A 22986-nucleotide genomic window follows, 5' to 3' on the forward strand; every position below is an offset into this window, starting at 1 on the left:
AAAATGCTTTGTTTGCTTTTGTTTGCCTTTTCCTTTCCATCTCAGTTTTTAGCCTTCTCTGTTTCTTTTGCCCTTCTGTTACGACATTTCCTCTCTCTTCTCATTGTATCAGCGCATTTACCCGGCTGTGCTTTGCAGTACTACTGACTCTTTGCATTTTCCCAGCACTTCTTGGCCACTTCTTCCTGCACAGCTCCTGCTTTGGTTTGATGTCAATATTCAATCGCTTACGAATGTGAGATGTGTGCCTTGAGGTATTTCAGCAGGTATCTGTTGCCACTGTGAGATGGGGGCACACAACTGTTGTTTAAAGTCAAGCTTTGTAGGGCTGCACAGGAGGGCACTCTCCATCGCTAATTTCTGATTTTCTGACTAATTTCACCGAGCTTTGCAAATGGCAGCATTTCCTTTTTACATACACTTCTGAATATTTGCAAAGTGTACTCACTTTCAGATTGAATTCACATTCAGTTTTGGAGATGCACACCCTTTCCTACAAACTTTTATGATTGCAGTTGCCTCAGAAAGAGAAATACGATACCAAGTTGGCCGAGAAACGTGAGTGGGAGGTCAAGAAATATCAGCGTGTAATATTTCTTTTCTGATTAATCACAACTTTAGAGAAAACTTTTTCCTGGGTAGGAGACCCAGTATGTGGGTCTCACTAGCTGCCCATCAGGAAGCGTTCCCAGCATCCATCACAGTTGAGAGGGAATGAGATTTAATAGAGAGAGTGTAGAAGTTGAGAGCATTAAGGAGATGGATTCTGCATTTGCTTTTTTTAATCATTTTTCCAGCTGCTTTGTCTTTGCAAAGTCACTGCCAATCCTTGCTCTCTCTTCCTTATCTGTGTAATAGGAATCACAGGGACTGACCTTCTTTGAAGCAGTGATAAAAGTTCTGCTCGCACAGCCATAAAAACGGCTGCTATCACAGTCGTGGCAGTTAGACTAAACAGAATTGGGTTGTACCCACCCACAGTTCTGAAACAATGGAGTTTGTGCCCCTTGAAAACAGTTACAGCAGCTCTAAAATTGTAAATCTTGTTTTCTTTTTGACTGCACTCTAAGATCTGCCAGATTTATCTCAGCCATATTTTCGACTTTTTCTGGAGACGTTCACTGGAATGCCGGTGATGAAGACTTGGATTGCCACGTAATTCAAACCACTACAGCTTGTGATCCAGCAACAGTAGTTGGTGGCTTTTAGTGGATGCAGCACAGGGTCTCAGGGGGAACTTGCTGTCAGTACCAACTGGAAGCTGTTAATTATCCGTGTGGATATACGCTGATATTTGTCCCAGGGCTCTGCTTTGTGTGCAGAGCTGCACTAAGTTTGCACTCACTTTTCATGACGATATGTATTCCAGCAGAACTTCATTTTGCCTGCAGATCAGGTGCAGTGTGTGACTGCTGTGTTCAGAAGAAGGTCACAGGAGAACAGCATGCGTGAGCTGTGCTCGAGGAGTGAGGTTCAGATCTGGCAAGCCCACATGTGTAAATATTGAGACGTATTTTTATATCTCTTCTTCAAATAAGCCCTATTGTGCTTCCTGCTGTTCTCCTGTGGAACCACTGAAGCAGTTGGTCACATGGATGGTCATACAGAAGAAATGTTCTTTACAGGGTTTGTTCTTCATCCTTGCAAGCAAACCTCGGTGCTGCACCTGGTATTAATGCCTCCTGTTTCTGCCAGTGTTGTGCTAACCGTTTTGGTCGCTGTGTTAGCTGAGCAGTAGGTGATGCAGCCAGCAGGGATTGGTTCAAAACTCTGCTTATTGAACTGAAGTGCTTCCCTCCTGGTGGTGAGCAGCTCACATTCCTGACTTCCTGCTGCCATAGTATGTTATTTTTGGAGCTTTGCCATCATCTCTGGTTTTTCATTGTACTGCAGAAATGTGTGATCTTCACTTGACAAAACAAGACAGCATTTAAGACTGTTGTGTCACTGCTGACAATAAGGAGCAATAAACAAGGAAATGAGAGGAAAATAAGATGTAGTATTTTGTCCTTGGAAAGAAGTTTCATCTCATTATTTCTGACAGATCTGTCTAGATACTGAAAACAGTGGTGGCATAGAGGGAATCAAACCCACGTTACCTTTAGCAATATATCTAGAGAGAGAACAGTGTGGGGAAAGTGAGGAGGAACTGACTTATATCTGTCCAGGGCTCGTTGAAGTAGTGGTTCTTAACAGTGTTATTTCTCTGCCCAAATTCATGATGCTTCATTTTTCAACAGTGTTCCTTGCTTCATCATCCTGTATGCTGACTGTAAACCAGTATGCATCAGGCTGTAATCAGTAGATGGTGACAAGTTCTCTAAGACTCGTGTGGATTTTCAGGTTTATTATGTCACATAGCTAATCCCAAGAGTTCTGAATTCTTTAATAAGTTCTTGCTAAAATAATGAGTAAGCACTGTTATTTCTTTCTTTTAATTGCTTTAATTCCATGGCTGATGGAACAGTAGTGTTGCCTTGCAAATCTTTTGAAACACTAAACTTTGTTGGCATTCCAGTCTCACACAGAACTTTCAACAGAGTATCAGATAAGACAAACAGTGTCAGAAGTGACTTCTGTGAAACACTGTGTTATTATTGGTCTGTATTCATTGTGGGTTTGCCCGGTGAGGTCTATTCACCATATGCTGCTGACAGCTAAACAGAGCATCATCACGAGAACTAATGTATTTAAGTAAGGCCTGGGAGTTGCTTTTAATACTTATGATGAAGTTGGAGTTGACACCATGCTTGAAAGCACTGCACTAAGCAGGATGTGGGGAGCTGAATGCTACAAGGAAGCGTCGTACTTCGTACCATGCTGATAGCAGTTGTTTTGCAGGACACAGAAAAAAGATCCGTTCCATATTAACAGACATCCTATGATGGCTGCTTCTACTGTTTTACAGCAGAGTTTTGACCAGCGCCTTTCTTTTTTCCAGTTGTTAGATGATCCTTTGCTGAATTGTTCATATTTGTGAGGACTGAATGCCACGCTGTGACTCAGCAGCAGAGAAAACTGTATTTTGGTTTGATCATGTAACATGCCAGGCAGCCTGAGTGCGCTGGTGAGGCTTGGCTTCCTTCAGCCTTGGGGTCAAGTTTCCAAGCCATTTAATATGGAAACCTAAATGTGTAGGGCTGTAACATATACCAGGTTGCTGGAGAATTGTATTTTGTAGGAAGGTAATGTGTGCATGTAGACTGAGATGCACGAAAGGTAAATGTGCTCCCTGCTTCTGGAAGGATGAGAGGGCTGCAGCTGCCTTCTGTACCTCCTCCTTCTACTACTTCAAGCCAGATTTAAGACTCTGTTTCATTCTGTGCAGGTAGGCTGCATGAATAAACACCTTTTCCATTGCCTTGCTTACATGAATAAGTATTTGGCAGTTCTGTGTGCTGGTTACTTGCAGAGTTTTAAAAATGCCAGCTTTAGCTGGAGCAGGAAAGTAGCTTTGCAGAAAGCTTCATTACATTGGGATTGGAAGTAGACATGATGGAAGACCTGTCTTTAGAAGTTAATTTATAGCTCAGCCTAATCCTTTACATGACCTCAAATCTGAAGTCTTTTAGAAGACACTCTACAGACAGTTGTGTGATGTGTGGGCTTTCTCAGTTCATTTTGGGAAAATATAAGAGAGATTCTGAAAAGTGACAGCCTGCCTCACTGGTAAATGGTAAATGCAGTGGAGATTTATTACAGGTGCATAACAGAAAAATTACACTCTCTTCTAATACTAACAGCTCAGTGAATAAAGGTGATGATGAAGAAAGCGGAACCAGCCCAGAAAATCCCAGGCCTTTACTTTGGCACTGGATCAGACACCAACACTCAGAAGTTTTGTAGCTGACTTGTTTGAAGGCAGGATGAGGTGCTGAAGTAACATGAGAACTGAACTGAATGGTGTTTCATCTGTTGGTTTACTGCTTGTGTTAGATTAATGCCAGGTTCAAGACACCACTCCCGTGACCTTACCTATGTGAACTGATGATACTGAACTTAGAAAAATCTATTCCTAGGATTTGCCTTAGCATGCTAGCTGAGCTTTTTGGTTTGTTCCTTTTTAATTTAAGAAAGCACAAGGTTTGATCTCTGGTCATAACTGTTTGCTTGGTACCTACTTGTGCCAAACCTTTTGTCTTTCCTTCTAATGTACTTTTATTGTGTTAAAGCTGCAGTGATGTTTTTCCTGGTGTGTACAATCAACTGAAAATTAATGTATTTGTGAGGCCCAGTACTGATTAATCTTGCCTTTGTATAGAATATCTGGATTTCTGTTGAGGTCTCTGTTATGTTTCTGCCCGAAAGCATTACTTTGTCAATAGCTCTTCCACTCCAGCAATGCCTGATGAATTCTGAAATTTCAGTGTGGAAGAGATGTTGAGTAGGCAGCTGGGACTGGGTAATAGCTTTTCTTTTGCTGTGGTTTGCTGAATTTCAGTCACTTCAGGATAAAAGAAGTGAACGTTGCTGTATTCTGTAGCAAAATGTTTAGGAACTAGGTTGAAACCTATTAAAATGGTTTCCCTGTATTCAGTGGATCTGCCAAGTGAAGAAATGCAAATAGCTTTTGAGTCTTGAGACTGATTAGTAGTGGGAGTTGGGGGAGGGGGGAGGAGAAGGCTGATTAGGAACAAATGGAGGAGGATTAACCAAACTTTCCCAGATTAGTGTGTTTAGCAATGCGGTATTACCACTAGGTCAGCAGAGCAGTTTGCCTTCTTCCTGTTCCTTATGCAATGTGATTGCATTTAAATTCACTGGCTTCATATGAATTGTTTTACAAGTCTTTGTGCTGTGTGTGTGATGTGATGAAAGCACCACTGCAGAGTCTGGAAGGGGTTGGGAAGAGGGAGGCAGGACCTGGGATTCACTCCTCTGCACAGGCAGGATTGAGGAAAAGGTTGGTGGTGGTTTGACACAAAGAACCAATCCAGGAAGAGCCATCAGAAATGTGTCCTGCTGGCATCAATGGGGCAGAAGTAATACGTGGCATAATAATATGTGGAATGGTTGTCCCAAAGTCACCCCAAGTCCGTGGGGGGAAAAAGGGGGGAAATAGAAGCACATTTCTAAATTCAGATAGCTGCACTGATGTCAGAAATCTTTTGAACATATGAAAGTAGCACATAGCACCACAGTTGCTGTGTGAGGACTTGCTGTTCTTACAGTTCTTACTCAGCTTTGAGGTTGTATTCATGGCAAAGAACCCAGGCCTGAGAACCTCTGCGACTTTCTTGTAGTCTTAAATTCATCTTTGGGCTCCAACCACACGCAAACAAGCACACCCTTTTTGTGTCATCAGTCCACACAGAGAGAGCCTCCTCCTGTCATCAAGTCCCTGCTTGCCAGCCAGCTCCCACTCTGAAGGTGGCAGAGTCTCTGATGTTTGTGCTGCCTGTGGACAGGTAGTTAAGGCTTATTCCCATCCTTCCCTGAGCTCTTAACGAGGTTTGTTAAGTTATTATTAAGTCACAACATTCTTATCCATGCACTGGCTTTGGAAATACTGAAGTGCCAAGTGGTTGTGTAAAGCCTTTTCGTGTAAAAGCCTTCACAATCTGTATAACCAACCTGCACGTCTTGCACAAATCCTGAGTGTTACTACTTGATGAAAGTGTAGTGCTCGTTAGTGATTGATCTGAGACAAGGAACAATAATCCATCGTTGTGAGGATGGTGAGAATTGTCATGAGGTGCACGTGATCTGAGATGGACCCAGATTAACTCCAGCTCAGAGCCCTTGTTTGTGACTTGGAAGGCCTCTGCTCTGACATCTTCCACCTCTTCTGGGCATTACCACCATTGTGTTTTAAGGCAGTCAGAGTTAGCTCATCCTTTTTCTGCTGTGCATTCACAGTGCAGCTCTTCACGTACACCTGCTGTTACCTCAGCTGTGGTAATGCCTCTTTTTTCTTTCTGTGCTCTTGGGCACACCTAAGACTGGCTGAACGATTGAGACGAGCCCTGCTGTCCGCATTAACCCTCCTCCATGGCGTGCCACGGTGGTGCAGGCACAGCAGGCTGTACAGCAGTATGTCAGAGGTGGCACGAGGCCAAAGGAAAGGCTATTTCAGCATTTCTGGCCCAGATGGCTAACTCTGCTTGCTCAGAGAGATGCAGGGAGGGAGCGCACAAACTCTGTCCTAGTTTTAATGGTTTTGTGTACCAGCCCCAGCATAACACTGTTAAAGCAGTTCAGAGATTGCTGTGTGCTTTACAAGCTCTCCGTGACCTTGGTGCACTTTATTTTCCCCTCCAAATATATAAAATTCAAAATGGAAAGTGGTGAGTTTTGTATTTTACCAAGGAAGAGAAGGATCTGTCAAGGTTTTAAGCAGAAATTGTTTTCCCCCACTCCCCTTTTCTTCTTTAGTTTTGAGTCATTGCTATCAAATCAGGGAAACAGCAGTTGATATACTAGCGTTGTGAAAATATTAATTAAAAGTTGACATATTCAAACCCTTCTCTTTATTTTTTTTCCAGGTAGTTCAAGCAAAATTATACGCCCTTCCTACAAGTCTTGCTTTGTCTCACTCTTAAGCATGTGTGTGCTTTCATTGGGCAGTTTAGCATAAGGATACAGAATGATGCACTTTTTTGTAGTCCTGTGTGAACTTAAGACAGTTTAGATAAATTGTAGTACATTCCCTAAGCAGGAATATCTTATATAAAGGCACATCTACTGGTTCGCTTTATTCCTGTGTATTTTGAGAAAGATGATTAATCAGCATGAAATATTCTTGGGCTGTTAGCATGGCTTATGTGTTTGAAGTTGTTCTGAATCTATCTTGGAAGAAAAAAATCCCATCAAATTTCACCTGTGTTCAAGAAGGTTAAACTTAAAGAAGCTACGTTGGTTGTGTCTGAAGTTTGTCATTATTACTGCTTTTCTACACAGGCATTTTGGGAGTGTTTGTTCGTATACAAGTGAATGTTAGTGTGAGTAGATTCGGTCAAGGAGCCGGTCATGAAATAATATTAACAGCAGAGCTAAAGACTTTTAAGTACTTCTATTAATATGTAACTTTTGTTTGTAGAATGAAATGTGTCTTGCCACACAGCAGCTTTCGAAGCAGCTCCTTGCCTACGAAAAGCAGGTACGTTCAACATCTTACCTTTGGTTTACCCTTCAGCACCTGCAAAGAAACCTGTTCAAAAAGCATTCTTTCCAGAAGTGCTTAGTCCATTGGATTTACTTGATTTCATGTGAAGTGTTTTGCAAAATACCCCAAGATATTCAGCAGAGTTAGGTCACTTCTCAACATCTTAAAATATGAAAGAAGAAAGATACAAACAAAAAAACAACAGTGCAAATTATTAATTAATGAATTTATGAAGATGCAAGCTGATTGGTTCCTACTGTGTTGACTATAACTTTAAAATGAGCCTAATAAGCATTAATTGCATATTGTCTAAAATCTATTAATTTTAAACAAGAGAAACAGAGTATAAAAGAACTTATATTAGTGAGTTATTTTTTCATTGAGTTTTACTGTAGGAACATTTTTTACCTGTGTAGTAAAACACTTCTTGTGTCAGCTTTGTTGATACTCACCAAAGGCATGTTTCTATTTTCAGCATTTTGCCTTAGGAAAAGGAGATGAAGAAGTGATATCTACCCTTCATTACTTTTCCAAAGTTGTGGATGAGGTAATTTGAACTGCCAGTATTCTGTTATTACAATGGTAATGGAATATTGGAGGGTTTTTTCCTTGTGATCTTTGCCCTTTTGGTTCTGAACCTTCCCGCTGAAGGCTAGATTGTGCCAGGGTTTTACAGAATTATTTAAATGACAGAGGTGGAAAGAAGCATAGTACTGCCCTTTAATAATGATTTCCTTAGCTCTGCAGAGCCCTAGAGCTGGATCCGTGGCTTCTTTTCACCTTCTATTCTCAATGTAGATCTCAACTTACTGAATAGGGGAATTAGAAGAGTCTGAATCAGAACATGTTTCAAATAGACTAGAAATGACTCTAATTTCATTCCGTTTAAAATTAGCGAATACTTTTTCAAGCTTTAAGTGCTTTAATTTGAGCTATATCTGTCCATGGGTGGATGCAGGACAGTTAAAGGTGTTAAGTGCTGCGCTCATCCCATGGGTTACTCTAATGATACAATGAGGAGAATCCTAAGGGTTAAGTTTGCCCTTAGCCTTCTCCTGCTGGATGCTTGCTCTCCTTCATCCTAAAACAATGTCAAACGTGCTTTAAAACATGTTTTCACATGCTGAATTTTAGAGACCTGCAAAACTAAGAGCGGGAAAATACTGTGGAAGTTGAATATTAACCCCTTTGTTGTGATTGTGTCCTGGTCAGTCATTGTGAATGGAAAGAGATTGTAGTCATGGAAGTGGAACTGTAACTCTGTGCTATAGAGACTAACAAAAACTGGTCCGTGAAGGCAGATTACACCTGAAATCTTACTCAGTTAATGACTAGAATTAATGGTAAACTGCCCTAATGCAGCATATGGCAACTGGAAGGTTCTTGGATCCCTAGAATCATAGAATCACAAGGTTGGAAAGGACCTACAAGATCATCTAGTCCAACTGTCCACCCATTACCACTGCTACCACAGGCTACTAAACCATATCTCTTAGCTCCTCATCCAGATGCCTCTTGAACACTGCCAGGGACAGCAACTCCACCACCTCCCTGGGCAGGCCATTCCAGTGCCTCACTACTCTCTGAGAGAAGAAGTTTTTCCTTATGTCCAATCTAAACCTCCTCTGGTACAAAGAAAACACCGGGCAGGAATTAACCTGGGGCAAAACCCCCATCTGTCTCAAAACTGTGCTTTAAGCACTGAAGTACTGGTCTGTAGCCACCTGTGTCACTTTTCTACTAATTTGATCAGCACTTGATTTTTTTAGATGGTGTTAAGGTGTGTTTGACCTGAATTTCCAAAGTGACCAATATAAAGGCCCAGTTTCAATAAACCACTTGACATTTGCTGCTCAGGGATTTTTAATGCCTTGGAGAAGGCTTGGATGAGGCCAAAACTATTAGTACAGTAGAGGTGTTCATCTGTGATATTACTCAAAACCTGACTGGATGTGGGCCTGGGCAGCCTACTCTAGCTGACCCTACTTGAGCCAAGTAGTGTGGGTAGATGATATCAAGAGATCCCTCCCAGACTAAACAGTTCAGTAGTTCTGTGAACATTTGGCATCCTTGCTCCGTTATTTCTGGTCCCAAATGGTGATAATATAAATCCACCAGGACACCTCACATAATTTTTCTTGATGAAAGGTTTGCTAACAACTTGTCATTGCTTGTGAGTAAAGTTGACAGATGTGCCTATATCAACACTGGTTGCAGAGAGTTCAGTGTCATATGGTGTGTGTTACTCTTTTTAATTGCATCGTGTCTTAGAGCAATCCTCTGTCCTGTTTTAGCTCAACATTCTTCATTCTGAATTGGCGAAACAGCTTGCAGATACAATGATTCTCCCAATAATACAGTTTCGGGAGAAGGATCTCACAGGTAAGTTGTACTGTTAATATGAGTTCCTTCTTGCTTATTTTGTAATAAGCTGAGGTATAGTCCCATATAATAATCAGTTCTTCTGCTAATTCACACTAAGTTGTGGGGGTTTTTTTTGTTTGTTTTTTTTCCTGCTGTAGAATTTGTTTGACAGATACGTGTTTTCACTCATATGTAAACAGTGCAATTGCACCACACATACGTTATGCATTGGTTGGGTTAAGTTTAAAAATGCACAGCCTTGTTCTTTGTTGCATCATTGAACTTTTACACGAGTGTACTTGCATCGAAGCCAGTAATGATTCAGTTGCCTAAAACAGGGAAAGTTAACAACAAATCTGGCTTGCAAATAACACGAATCCCTCTTCAGAAGTTTGGGGTTGTTTGAAAAGCACAAGCAGGAATACTTTCCTAACGTCACAGTATAGTATATCCCCTCCCTTTTAAGCAGTCAGTCCTCTTTAAGTCCCATCCATGCACAGTAGTTCCAAATAACTCGATTGCACAAACTTGGAAACTTCGTACTTAAACAGCAAGGCAATGCGTGCAAACACTGATTGTAATTTGGAGAGACAAATTCTTTCAAGGTCAAGATCAAGGATGCTCTAACCCACTCATGCAGCAGGAACACAACTTCTTACTGCAGAATTAAAGAAAAAACAGCCATTTCTCATGCTAAGTTTACTCTCCTGCTTATATACTTCTAAGTAGTATATACTTACATATATACTACTTAAAGACATCATGTTACAGGAGACTAAAAAAAACTAACCAAGAACCCTGCAGCTAAATAGTGAGCACTTTAGGTTTCTTATGCTATAGCATCTCATTTGAAGCTTGAGAGACATCAAGGTAGTTATAAAAATGGATATGTTGCTCACAGTATAGTGTCAAGTATAGCAGGATTTGGATGGCAAGATGTTGGCTCTATAAAGGCTTTAACACCTACTTAATGTGGCTTCACTGTTACAGGGGATCATTAAACATCTTTAGGGATTTTCTTCCTTGTTCATAAAAGGAGACAGAAAAGACAGAAACCGAAGCCTTAGCTGCTTCATAAGGAAATATGAAGGTGTATTTAGCTTCCCTGGATATCGAATTCTTATTTATTCTACCTGTCCATCCTGGCCACTGCTTTTTACAGTCTGTACAGCAACACTGTAGGGAGCAGGAGGCAAAGGGTCGAGGCTGGACTCTTCTCAGCAGTGTGTGGTGATAGGACGAGAGGAAACGGCCACAAGCTGAAGCGTAGGAAGTTACGCACAAATATGTGTGGGAACTTCTTCCCAGTGCAGTGACGGAGCAGTGGCACAGCTGCACAGAGAGGTGGTGGAGTCTCCTTCTCTGGAGACGTTCCAGACCCGCCTGGACGCCTACCTGTGCAACCTGGGCTAGGGAGCTGCTCTGGCAGGGGGTTGGACTCAGTGTTCTCTGGAGGTCCCTTCCAGTCCCTACAGTTCTGCAGTTCTTATTAGGGGACTGGCCATGCTGAAATGTCATTGTAGGATTAAATGCGGAAATAGAAAACTGTATTGTTTGGGGTTTTTTTAAACTTCTGATCTTGTTATGTCTTGAATATTGTAGAAACTTTTAGGTACAAGTTATTCACACCTGGAAGGAGTTTCTATCTTTCTACATTAGAATCATGTGGAAGTGTTCTGGGAAGAAAAATCTGTTATGAAGCTGATTTGTGAACAGATTGTTACAAATGATCAGAGGCTGTGACGACATCCTATAGTTTACCTTTTTTCTTTTCACAGTTGCATACTGTCAGGTCTTAAAGAACGTGCTTGCTTTGTAGCCTTTTGAAAAGGTTTTTGCCAGTTACAATGTACACTGCAATGAGCACTGAGAGCAATTTGTACCGCAGGCTTTTCAAAGTCAAGTCACCTGTTTAGTATATCTTCTTTCTACCTGCCTGAGAAACTGGTGGCCAGTGTTTGACATCATAGCTGGCAATCGGATGCACTGGATATCTATTTCTATTCACAGAGATTAGCAAAGAAAGCTCTACATTGGTGGACATTACATACATGAAAGGGTTTAGAACATGTGTCACTGGGAGTTTGTTAATTATTGATATCACATAAACTTCATCAGGATGTTCAGAACTTCTGATGGATGTGGGCTTTCATGACAGCAAGCATAGTGAAATGGTGCTGCTTTGGGTAAACTACACTGACAGATAAGGAATCTTTTTCACAGTGATAACTTGCTCAATCAAGTAAACTAACTCAACTCTTATTGTCCTGACTACCTGTATGTTTCTCTTGCAATTGATCTAAAATGATATAATGTTGAAGACAGGCACGTCGCTCTGCTTTGAAAGGATTGGAATTACAGGCATTAAGCATGCCATCAATGGTCTCAATATCAGTGGTCTCAGTTGAACCAAGTGTTTCCAGCAGTTTGTAACCTGGAATATTTGATTTCTCTTTTTCAGAAGTAAGCACGTTGAAGGATCTTTTTGGCCTTGCTAGCACTGGTACGTTTCCTAGTTTTGTTTGTTTCTAATGATATATGCCTGTTATGTCACAGAAGACATTTTTAATCTATGCACGCACACACCACATTTCTAAAAAAAATAATATTCCTTGTCTACAGAACATGACGTGTCCATGGCAAAGTATAGCAGGTTACCGAAAAGGAAAGAAAATGAAAAGGTAAAGAACGTGAAAGGGAAAAGGAGAAGTTTTCATCAGCTGTTCTGTCTTCATTGTTGTAGCTAAGCCTTACATAAGCTTACGAACTTTGGAGAGTTCATCAGTTAAATTCACAGTAGCTCAGGTCTCTAAGCAGACACAAAGCTTTTAGACATGAATTCAGCAGTTATACTTGTTTCTCCAAGCTAGGCAAGTGTTGCCCTTACAGTCCAGGGGATCTCTTCAGATGGAGGCAGATAGCCAAAGAGCTATGAATAGACTTGTATAGGCCTACTGTTTTACAGCTAATGTGGTGATGCTGTATCACTGGGTACAATTCATTGCAAAGCGTGTCTCGAAGCCTTGTGTCTGCTATTTATAAAGCATTCCATTGTTCCACATCTGCCTGTAAGTTGTCACTTACAGCACATCAAACTGTGTTGATGGGATTGCTGTACCTATCTTCTTCCTTGCCTACTGGACTGCTGTTCCTAAAGAGCACCTCTTTCTGCCAGAAATGTATGGTGGCCCTATGCTGTGCTTCAGATGGTCCTTCAAGGGGCGTGCATTGCAGAACAGAACGTGATACAGCTCATTATGAATTATTCATCTCTGTTCTGCACTCAGAGGCTTGTGTTGTGATCTCAGCTGCAAACAAATCTCTTGCATTGAGATCAGATCCAGAATGTTAGTTGTGGTAGTTTCGTAGTTTATAACCACAGGGATTGCCCAGATGGTTTAGTACTATTACATAGCAGGGCTTGAAGTTGATTCGGGCTTTGGATTTCCTCTTTTAGTTTCTCATCCTTCATGTTAACGTGTAGAAGTTCTGAAATGACCCTTGTCTAAAGATAACTTGAAATTAATCAGTAAATGTATCCATATGCACAGTAACAATAAGTCAACCTAATACCAATTCTCATTTAGCATAAAGCAGAAGTGGCAAAAGAAGTGGCAAATGCAAGGAGAAAGCAGCATCTTTCATCTCTGCAGTACTACTGTGCCCTGAATGCTCTGCAGTACAGGAAGAGAGTGGCAATGATGGAACCTATGCTAGGATATACACGAGGACAGGTATGGACTGTAAAACTACAATTAGGTCTCTAGCTGGGGAAGGCAAAACACTGTAGCCCGGGATTGATTGATTCATGAGAACTGACAGATGAAAACAGAAAGAAAAAAAAAACAAATAACCCAAAACTTTATTCAGCACACCTAGGTTCTAACTGTGTATGTTTGTGACAGGTAGTTGAATGTTTAGGCATTGAAGAGAGATACCAGTGTGGGGGGAAAAAACGTGCTGTACACTTGTATGCAAAATCACTCTGGTGTTACTTCTTTCACAGCTAAGTTTCAGTACAACAGCATTACTTGTACTGTTTACTCAGTGTCTGCACAAACTCTCCTATGTAGCACTTTCCCTCCCGGGACATAATGCTCAGCATACTGATGAGGAGTGTGCACCACAAGGAGCAGAGCTAGGAGAACAGAACAGTAGGGTGGATTGAGCATAAGGCTGGGAAATCCTGTGTCTAATCTTCCTTCTGCCAGTTATTTGATGTAATGGCTGAACACACATTTCTCAAATCTGTGCTATGAGGTAGTAATACTGTTAATTTGACTCTCCAGGATGTTAGGAGGATTAATAAACCAGTGCTTTCACAGCACTTGATTCTTACTATTGGCCCATCTTAAGTGTCTGTTGTGCTTGGAAACTGATGAAAGAAAGCATAGGGAAAAATGAGAGCCGGGCTGTGAAAACAACAGAAATGGGTGCAGTGTTCTGTTTGAGATGGCAGTGTGGATCATCATATCCACTGTGTTTTTTGCTGATAATGTGCTTTGTATAAAATAGGTGTTTAATGAAAATTCAGACACTTTTCCCACCATGGGAGTTGATAATGCTTTGTTGTCTTATAATTGTTTATTCTGAGCAAAAGAGCTGCACCAGTTTCCCTCTTGTGGAAGCCAAACAATCTCCTTTATCTTTCAAAACTGCTGTATCTCAGTGCTTCGTGCAGGAAAGTCTCATGTTGTCAAGGAACTGGCAGAATAGCCAGAAGCCAGTTGATATTGATGGTTAAATACTGAGAATTGACCTTGAGCTTTTAAACTATGTATTTCCTTTATTAATTACTCATAACGTGTGGCTTGTACTTCACATTTCCAAAGGAAGAGCAGGGCATAAAGAATTTTTAGAAGCAGTGGCTAACCTACAGGATTTATTTGACTGAAAGCTGTCATCAAAGACTAAACCAGGAACGTCAATCCCTCATTACTGTCAGTGGAATGCAGTGTTCTTCCCTCCTGCAGCAGGCTTCTGAAATAAATAGGTGAAGCATTCTGGAAGAGAGTCTGCTTTCTCTCCTTTGTAAAGGGAGTCTGTGGCCAAGTGTATAGTTGCAGAAATCTGAGATGTAGGTAAGAGGAATCCTATGACCCAGAATTAGGGAAAATGAGTGGAATCACGAGGAGTATTGTGTTAAATAAACTGCTTAACAGCAAGTAGTTGTTTTGAAGCTTCTGCATTTCTTTCTGGAGTAGTTTGCTAAATGTTTTTGATAAAACTAATTAATTATGCACACAGTTGTTTTAACCATTATTTGATTGCCAGCCCAAAGTGTCAGTCACAATGGGATCAGTGTTAACACAGTCCCCACAATCTGTTATTTGTCTGCCAGAACCCAGATGACTTCCAGCATCCCTTCTTTATATTTTTCAGATCAACTTTTTTAAGAAAGGAGCGGAGATGTTTTCCAAAAGATTGGACAGCTTTTTGACATCTGTTTCCGACATGGTTCAAAGGTGACATAATACCTTTGTTTTTGTTTGTTCCTTTGAATTCTGAGTGTGACCTTTTGCACATAATAGACAGTGATGGTGTTTCTTATACAGGAGAGTGCTTCTGTGCTTGTATTGCACTGCTGAACATGCTTTGGTACAGAAGCAGGGGGAACAGGGATGGAGTTTGTGCACGTAAAGGGAAGTACTGTCAGTGCACTGAGTATTTTTACAGTATAGAAAGGAAAGTGTTCACATGGTTTCTTACACCATAGTGTCTCTTCATGAACACAAAAGCATGACATTTGGGCTTGAAATGGGTTAACAGAATTAATATAATAAAGTGCATTCTGAATTAGAGGTATTTATACTTCCTGGCCCTTCAGTCATAATAATCATGAATTACTATTACAGAACCTTACAAATAAGAACTCAGGACCTGTAGTGTTTGATGTTGTATCTACACAAGGTAGTGAAAGCTCCTTGCCATAGAGACAGTACTTATCCCATCCAGCGTAGGCTGTGTCAGTTCACTGAGTTCAACCTGCTTTGTTTAAGTACCTATTTCAGTTGACTGCCCCACTTTTGTGCTTCTACTTTTGAGATCCTTTTGACTTTGTTCCCTCTCTCTGTCTTCTTCTGTTTGTAGTAAAGATTGACATTCTCTTTATAATTAAGTCATTGTAAATGTTGTAAACTTTACATTTGAAATGTAATCACATTAGAGAGAGAACACTCATCGTTTATTTTAAATCAGCGGGGACACTAAACCAAACCCTTTGCTTTATAGCTTCATACCTTTCATACTGGAGTATATCCAAATCATTACTTATTCTGACTTGGTGGCATTTTAAATAATGCATACTTGTTAATCTGAGAACAGTGCTATAAGTAATCTCCTTGTGTAGGAGATTTTCTTTCTCTAAGTTTATTTCCTATAACTCTGTGCTTATTTACATCTCTTTTCACCCTCAGTTCTCAGATAAGTTCCTCTACAGTCTACACACAATTTGGAGGACAGACAAGCTGATGAGAGCCTCTGTGTAGTTAGAGAATTTCAGCACTGATGTAGTCTTGCATCTGTTTATACTGACTGTGAAATGGACTCTTCATATTTAGAAGTATATTAATCTCTTTAGCGAATACTTCCAGCAGTGTCAAAACACATTAGGAAAGATAAACTATTGAAATATTCTCAGTAACCATTTGGTCTAGCTGCCACAAATGTGTATCTTTATAGAATCGACAGGTTTTCATACCTTTCTATCTTGAAGATTTCTGTCTGGAATTTCTGTCTTGAAGAAGGGTGGGCCTTAGGAGGAAGATTCCAGTCTCATGAACACTGAAAATGAAGGGGCAGTTTTGTTTGTAAGAAATAAAGGCTCTGTACAAAACACTTAAAGCATAGGTGCCTATCTTTACATACCTTCTAAGGTGAACAATGACAAATACCCTTATCTTTCCTCCCTGTAAGTTTTACTAATAGCTTAGGAACCTACTCTAGGGAACTTCCTTTAGCAGTGGGAGTGGACTAGATCATCTCCACAGGTTCCTTCCACCCCCAACATTTCAGTGATTCTGTGATAATAACTCCTCAATTTTAGAAAAGTTAATGAAGAAATCAAACATTTACTGATACCGTTTTTCTGGAAAACAAAGGAGAACTGCTGCAGTACAGACCTTGAGAGGTGATCTCATCCAGTCACCTGCTGAGAAGAGTACCTGCTCAAGCAGAGCGCTCAGGGCTGTGTCCCGATGAATTTTGAGTCTCTCTACCTCACAGATATAGTATCTTGCTACAGCTTGTGTCCGTTGTTTTTCATCTATCGCTGCACACCTCCAAGAAGGGCTGGTTCCATCTGCTTCCATCCATCTGGCTCCATCTGCTTTATTCTCTCCCACTAGGTTATTAAGCTAGAGGTAAGAGCTCCTCTTCAACTTCATTTAACTAGGCTGAAAAACAATTCTACAGCCTTTTCTCAACGTCACATGCTCTGCTTTCCTGACTGTCTTGGTTTGTTTTAATTTGTTTCTGGCTTTTACATACTGGGGCACCAAAATTAGACTCAGTGTCCTACTGGAGTCTTGCAAACCACTGGATAGGTGGAAATTAGATGAGCTGCTAACTGTACTGTTGCTCATGCAGCCAAGGATGTAGCTGGCTTTTTTTTTTTTTACAGCAAGAACATGGTGCTGGCTCATGCCACAGGGACCTTCAGTCCTTTGCTGAAGTCTTTCTTCCCAGATGCCTCCTGGTGTTTACTGTTGCATGGGGTTTCTCCGTCCCGGACAGGTCTTCACCTGTACTGAACTTCATGAGGATCTCATTTGCCCACTGGGCAACTTGTCAAGGCCCCTCCAAAGAGCAGCCTGCACTGTGGCGTATCATCTAGTCTTTCCATTTTGGTGACATCTGTATGCTTGTTGAGAGGATGGTTTGTCTCGTTGTCCAGTTCTCATGAAAGGTTGTAAACCTGTAGGTCTCAGTATTGACCCAAAAGAAACACTGCTAATAGCCAAGTACCAGCGAGGCTTTGTATCACATCATAACCCTTTAATCTTCTCTGCATCCCAGCCACATTTCCTACCCATCTTGTAGTCCACTTCTCTAGTTCATAGAGAAAAGGTCTTGCTGATGACAAGTGAAACAACCACCACTGATCTCCCACCACCCACCAAGCTACACATTGCATTACAGCAGGCAATTAGGATGGTCAGGTGTGATTTACTCTTAGTATACACTTGCTGCTCCCAGTTGCCACCATGACCTTGTCTTACATTATATTTCCTATAAAACGTCTTCTAAAAAATAAAGTTTACCTTTGCATTCCTTACTCTCCCAACCAGTAGGAGATTTTACTCAAATACTTTATATATTTAATTAGATTAATCTATAATCTATAATCTCAAATGATATCTTTTTTGTTCATGTTGGGTCACAGATGTTATCTGTATCCTGCTATGAATTGACTCACATTGGCTCTGCATTTGTTTTGTTTTGTTTTGTTTTTCAGCATACAGGGAGAGTTGGAGACAGAAGCTGAAAAAATGAGGATATCCCAGCAGGATTTAATTTCAGTTAATGAGTCTGTTTACACTCCAGACTCTGATGTAACTTCACCTGCTATCAATAGGAATCTCATCCAGAAGGCTGGCTACCTTAATCTTCGAAAGTAAGACAGCTGTTGCTGCCTGTTACTTTCTGTAATTGCTGAGTAGTTGCTATATTATTGCTTTTTTTAGGTCTTGAAGACTCCTCAGATACTTCTGTTTTAGGATCCTGAATCGCTGTGGTAGCTTTACCCTTCCACTCTTAAGCATCTCTGTCACCTTTGAAGATGTGTTTGAGAAGCTTATACCCAATTAGAGGCATGTCCCTGAAAACAGAAGTTTACTTCTGGCTGAATTCACCTTCAGGGATGATTGTCTGTGACGAGCTGAATGAAAATCGGAAGCCTGTATGGCTGGGCTCAGACTGTTCTCAGTTCTTAGGGCTCAGGAAAACACTGTTTACAAAGAACAGCTATACAGTTCATGTATTCCATAACTAGAAGATTCTGTACAGACTCTTTTTACCATGAGATGTTTTGAATTAGAAAGCCTCATCCAGGCTGGATTGGGCAGCTTAATCTGGTGGGAGGTGTCCCTGCCTATAGCAGGGGGGTTGAAACTAGATGATCTTAAAGGTCCCTTCCATCCTAAGCCATCCTATGATTCTGTGAGTTTAATTAATCCTTAATGAAAGCTGAAGAATGTCTGGTAGGAATAGCTGTTGATTTTACTCACTGTTACAAATTTTGCACAGCTGACCATAAAGTTCAGGGTATGTCTGAAGTTTCTTTAGGTCACGTGGAATCACTTTCAAATACTAATGAGTCTTGATCATTGCATCTTCTTTTTAGTAAAACAGGTCTGGTGACTACAACTTGGGAAAGACTGTACTTCTTTACCCAAGGTGGCAACTTGATGTGTCAGCCAAGGGGAGCAGTAGCTGGAGGACTGATTCAGGACCTGGACAATTGCTCTGTCATGGCTGTCGACTGCGAAGACAGAAGATACTGCTTTCAGATCACTACTCCTACAGGCAAAACGTATGAGAGAAAGGCTTTCTTTGAGGACAGCCAGTCATGCCTGCCTGTTCAGATACTGTTTCATGCAAAACTTGCTTGCTTCCATAGTAATCCTTTCTGGGTTTCCAGAAGGTTGTTAACTAAGAGCATGTTCATTCCCATCCTCCCTGACAACTGTCCAAAGAGCAAAGGCAGTATCCTTTAGCTGCAGCCTATTTGTGGTTTTTGTTCCTTTAAAAGTTGATGGAGATGTGGTCTATTGATGCTTTAAGACTGGGAGTCCTTCTGTCCACTGCTAGCACTGATACACTGTGTTTGTATTTTAGGGGTATAACTCTTCAGGCAGAAAGCAGAAAGGAATACGAGGAGGTAAAAATACTGTCTTAATGTTGTCATTCTTGCATAAATGTGAGCATGAAGAGTTCACTTTCATTTTTTGCCTTCTAGTGGATATGTGCCATCAACAACATTTCCAGACAGATCTATCTCACCGACAATCCAGAGGTGGGAGTATTTTTCAGTCCATTCCTTACCATTTGCTTTCCTGTTGTTTGTTATGTGACAGTGCAGGCAATGTTGCTGTTTTGTTTTCCTAGGCAGCTGCAATCAAGTTAAATCAGACAGCCCTACAAGCAGTGACTCCCATTACTAGCTTTGCAAAAAAACATGAAGTTCACCATCCCAGGTAATGCACTCACTTTCACGGGCACGAGACTGCTGCTTCCTCAGTCACACTCCTTTCGTAGGGCAGCAGTCACCCAGAAGGTCCAGTCTAGCCCCTGCCTTTACAATCCTATGTGTTCCAGCAAGTTCCTTTAATTCTGATGTTATTTGCTGAAAAGCCAAAAGAGATGCAAAGTGTTGAGGGCAATACTTTTATTGCTCCACAGGACAGCCTTGAAGCTCCGTCCAGTTGCCTTTGTGTCTTTGTTGTTTCTTCTAAAACAAAGACAATGCTTTACTTCTAAGTGTTTTGCAGAAAAGAAACAACCAGTCATGTGGATAATACAGCAGAGCTCCCATGGTACATTAAAATAAGTTTATTCTTGCACGTTGTCTCAACTAATTCCTGTCAGTCTGTCACAGGAGCATGCCTTACAGTGCTGTCAAAATAGTTACTGTTGTTCTCTTGCACTCATTCAAGTCAGTCAGTCTTTGAAGAAGACGCAGGAAGAGATCTGTATGTGACATTTCTTAACTATCACACTGCTTGTGGCCACATAAGACCTCAAAGACAGGCTGGGATTACCATTTGTGTGTTCAGAAACAAGTCCAGGCCTTTGCTGTTTGAACCCGTCACCAGAGGGCAGGGAGGCAAACAGCAACGTGCTCCTGACAGTCAGTCTGTATAGAGTTGATCTGTGTTAGGGTTTAATATACCAACAATTTCTTTCCAAATAATTGTAGGTATAAAAAAATGACAGATTTTACTTCAGACCTCGGTAATACTCATTTCTCTCAATGAATACTGTTTGAGTCCACTTTGGATCTTTGAATAATCTTGTCTCCCTTCCAAAGCACAATGTGGTGTCTCGTGTCACCGATTGAAAGATTCTATTTTTTCTTTCCCTTTTCACTTTAGCCAGAACGTGAGGAATACAGATAATGGTAAAACAACTCCCAGTGAATCAGCTGGCATTCAGGACTCCACACAACTTATTGCTCTTGGAACGCCGATTCAGTTTGATATTGTACTGCCTGCCACAGAATTCCTGGACCAGAACAGAGGAGGCAGGTATGCTGGGAGATGGTGATTTTTCACCTTAGCAGAGTGATTTTTGGAGGGGAACATCGTGTGTTACAGCATTTGTACATGGTGACCAGAATCTATAATGATAATTTTTTTATCATTCTTCTTTCACAGGCGTGCAAACCCATTTGGGGAGTCTGAAGACAGTAGCAAAGATGAGGAAGAAGGTCAGTGCTTCATTTTCGCAAATAAAAGCAGTCACGATTTCAGGCTTAATTCAGCTGTCAGCCTCTCCAGTGTCTCTTAATGAAAGTGCCTGGCATCACAGAGCAGGAGCAGCAACCCACAGTACAGTTGAAGCTGGTTGTTTCAGAAGCCTGTCTATTAAATCTCACTGCCTGTGAATACACTTTTTTGTTGGTGGTCCAAGCTGTATAGCAAATCAGGTTCATTTCAAAAGTTTAAAGGCAAAAAGATTTGGTCTTCTTTGATCTGCTGTCCCATTGCAAAGTAGGGTGGCTCACAGAAGGGCTGTGAGAAAGAGGCACCTCTACACTGTCAGCAACAGCAGCAGTCTGAGCTGCTGTGGGACATGGGAGAGTGCAGTTCTCTGTGCCTGCCCTGTGTCTCTGCCTCTGGAACATCACCATATCACAGCTGGAGCGTAGCATTCGCTGCCACTTGAAGCAGCTTAAAACTGGGTCAGAAGGAGGTCACCACCCACAAGTTTACCACTGTGTTTCCCAGTAGAAAGAAAAGTAACTCCATCCATGACTTCAACAACTAGTAAATGGAAGTAGCACAGTAAGAGAAATTATGCCTTTTATCTTCCAGATTCACTCTTGCAGCAGATGTTCGTCGTTCGGTTTTTGGGATCCATGGCTGTTCAGTCAGACAACACGAGCGAGGTGATCTATGAAGCCATGAGACAAGTGTTAGCTGCTCGTGCGATCCACAACATATTCCGCATGACTGAATCTCATCTCATGGTCACCAGCAGGAACCTGAGGTACTGCAAAATCTTCGTTACTTATCCCTCAAGCTGCTATTCTTTTCATCAAACTTGTGATGAGTTATATTTTCTGCTTCTCCAAGAAATTCACCCTTCAAGGGAGCGAGACCCCAAGATTGACTTCACTTAGAGAAATACCCTCCTGACTTCAGTTCTAAGAACAGGATGTGGCGGGGCTGTAAAATCCTACAAATACACAGAAAAAAAGGAAAAGGAAAAAAAGCACTGAAAGATTCTCTTACCTTACCTGTAGCAACAGCAGAAGAGCCGCTTCTCTGCGCTGCTGGCAGTACTGTCACCGTAGAGCATGTTTGCACAAGGTGTTCTCACACATGGAGCATTACCTCATGCCTGTGTGATGCTCACCCAACTGGTGATTCCAAAAGTTGGTGTGACCAACAGGTCGTGCAGCTGAGAGTTACGGCCTAGAGTTAAATTCTGCCATGGACTGACTTGAAATCACAGTAAAACCTTTGATTCCTTGCTTGCATTTCCTCACCTGTAAAAATGACACAGCGACTGCCTTACCCTTGTAAAGCACTCTGAAATTACTGTTAAGAATTGCTCCAAAACCTTTTTTTTCCCTGTATGTAATTACAGATTAATAGATCCTCAGACGCAAGTTACACGAGCGAGTGTAAGTAACTTTGTTTTGAATCTGGTTTTCTGTCACAGCATTGGATGCTCAGGCACTTGAACCTGAGCTCGAGTGAGCCAACTACGTGCTGATTAAATGAGGTTTTTCTTACAACTTTCCAGTTTGAACTTGCCACCGTGACTCAGTTTGCTGCTCATCAGGATAACAAGAGACTGATTGGTTTTGTGGTCCACCTCCGTGAGACTCCAGGAGAAGAATCCATGAGTGCATACGTTTTTGAGAGCAACACAGAAGGAGAGAAGGTTGGAATGTTTATTAAAATAATTCAATTCTATGTAGCTATTACAGTGAAGTGGTATTCTGCCTGTCTTTTTACACCCCCATTTAAGATCAAGTTTGCATTGATTCTTCTCTGCTTTAATCCTGAAGAAGCAGCAAAACCAGTAACAAAAACCTGAACTTTATGTACATTTCTGATTTCAGATTTGCTATGCCATTAGCTTGGGAAAAGAAATTGCAGAGGCACAGAAGGTGAGTATATGAATTCCTCACAGATGTGCTTGTTTTGCTGCATGTTTTTCTGCTTTTTCCACTCATTCTGTTTCACTTCTAAAAACTCCCATTCTCTCCTCCTTCAGGGAGGAAAAAAGATAATGGTTTTCCACTTAAAATAAATGGCAACATTACCCAGCCCGTTGTATAAAGA

At 41.2% G+C, this 22986-nt stretch overlaps 1 protein-coding gene across 1 annotated transcript in view; it reads left to right on the forward strand.

The window, feature by feature from the left end:
• The window catches only part of APPL2 (adaptor protein, phosphotyrosine interacting with PH domain and leucine zipper 2), a 29386-nt gene that overhangs the window by 4742 nt on the left and 1658 nt on the right, over window positions 1-22986 (forward strand). The window contains exons 3-20 of the mRNA XM_065743078.1: window positions 7040-7099; window positions 7581-7652; window positions 9400-9487; window positions 11931-11972; window positions 12092-12150; window positions 13057-13203; window positions 14852-14934; window positions 17925-18083; window positions 18813-19001; window positions 19307-19349; window positions 19428-19484; window positions 19577-19665; window positions 20563-20715; window positions 20845-20897; window positions 21505-21679; window positions 22283-22319; window positions 22442-22582; window positions 22764-22811. Of these exons, the coding sequence (XP_065599150.1) occupies window positions 7040-7099; window positions 7581-7652; window positions 9400-9487; window positions 11931-11972; window positions 12092-12150; window positions 13057-13203; window positions 14852-14934; window positions 17925-18083; window positions 18813-19001; window positions 19307-19349; window positions 19428-19484; window positions 19577-19665; window positions 20563-20715; window positions 20845-20897; window positions 21505-21679; window positions 22283-22319; window positions 22442-22582; window positions 22764-22811 (1695 nt within the window). The remainder of the gene's footprint in view (window positions 1-7039; window positions 7100-7580; window positions 7653-9399; window positions 9488-11930; window positions 11973-12091; window positions 12151-13056; window positions 13204-14851; window positions 14935-17924; window positions 18084-18812; window positions 19002-19306; window positions 19350-19427; window positions 19485-19576; window positions 19666-20562; window positions 20716-20844; window positions 20898-21504; window positions 21680-22282; window positions 22320-22441; window positions 22583-22763; window positions 22812-22986) is intronic.

Source organism: Cyrtonyx montezumae, unplaced genomic scaffold (assembly GCF_038088225.1).
Source record: "Cyrtonyx montezumae isolate F1298 unplaced genomic scaffold, pur_monq_1.0 scaffold_3, whole genome shotgun sequence".
Taxonomy (NCBI): Eukaryota; Metazoa; Chordata; class Aves; order Galliformes; family Odontophoridae; genus Cyrtonyx; species Cyrtonyx montezumae.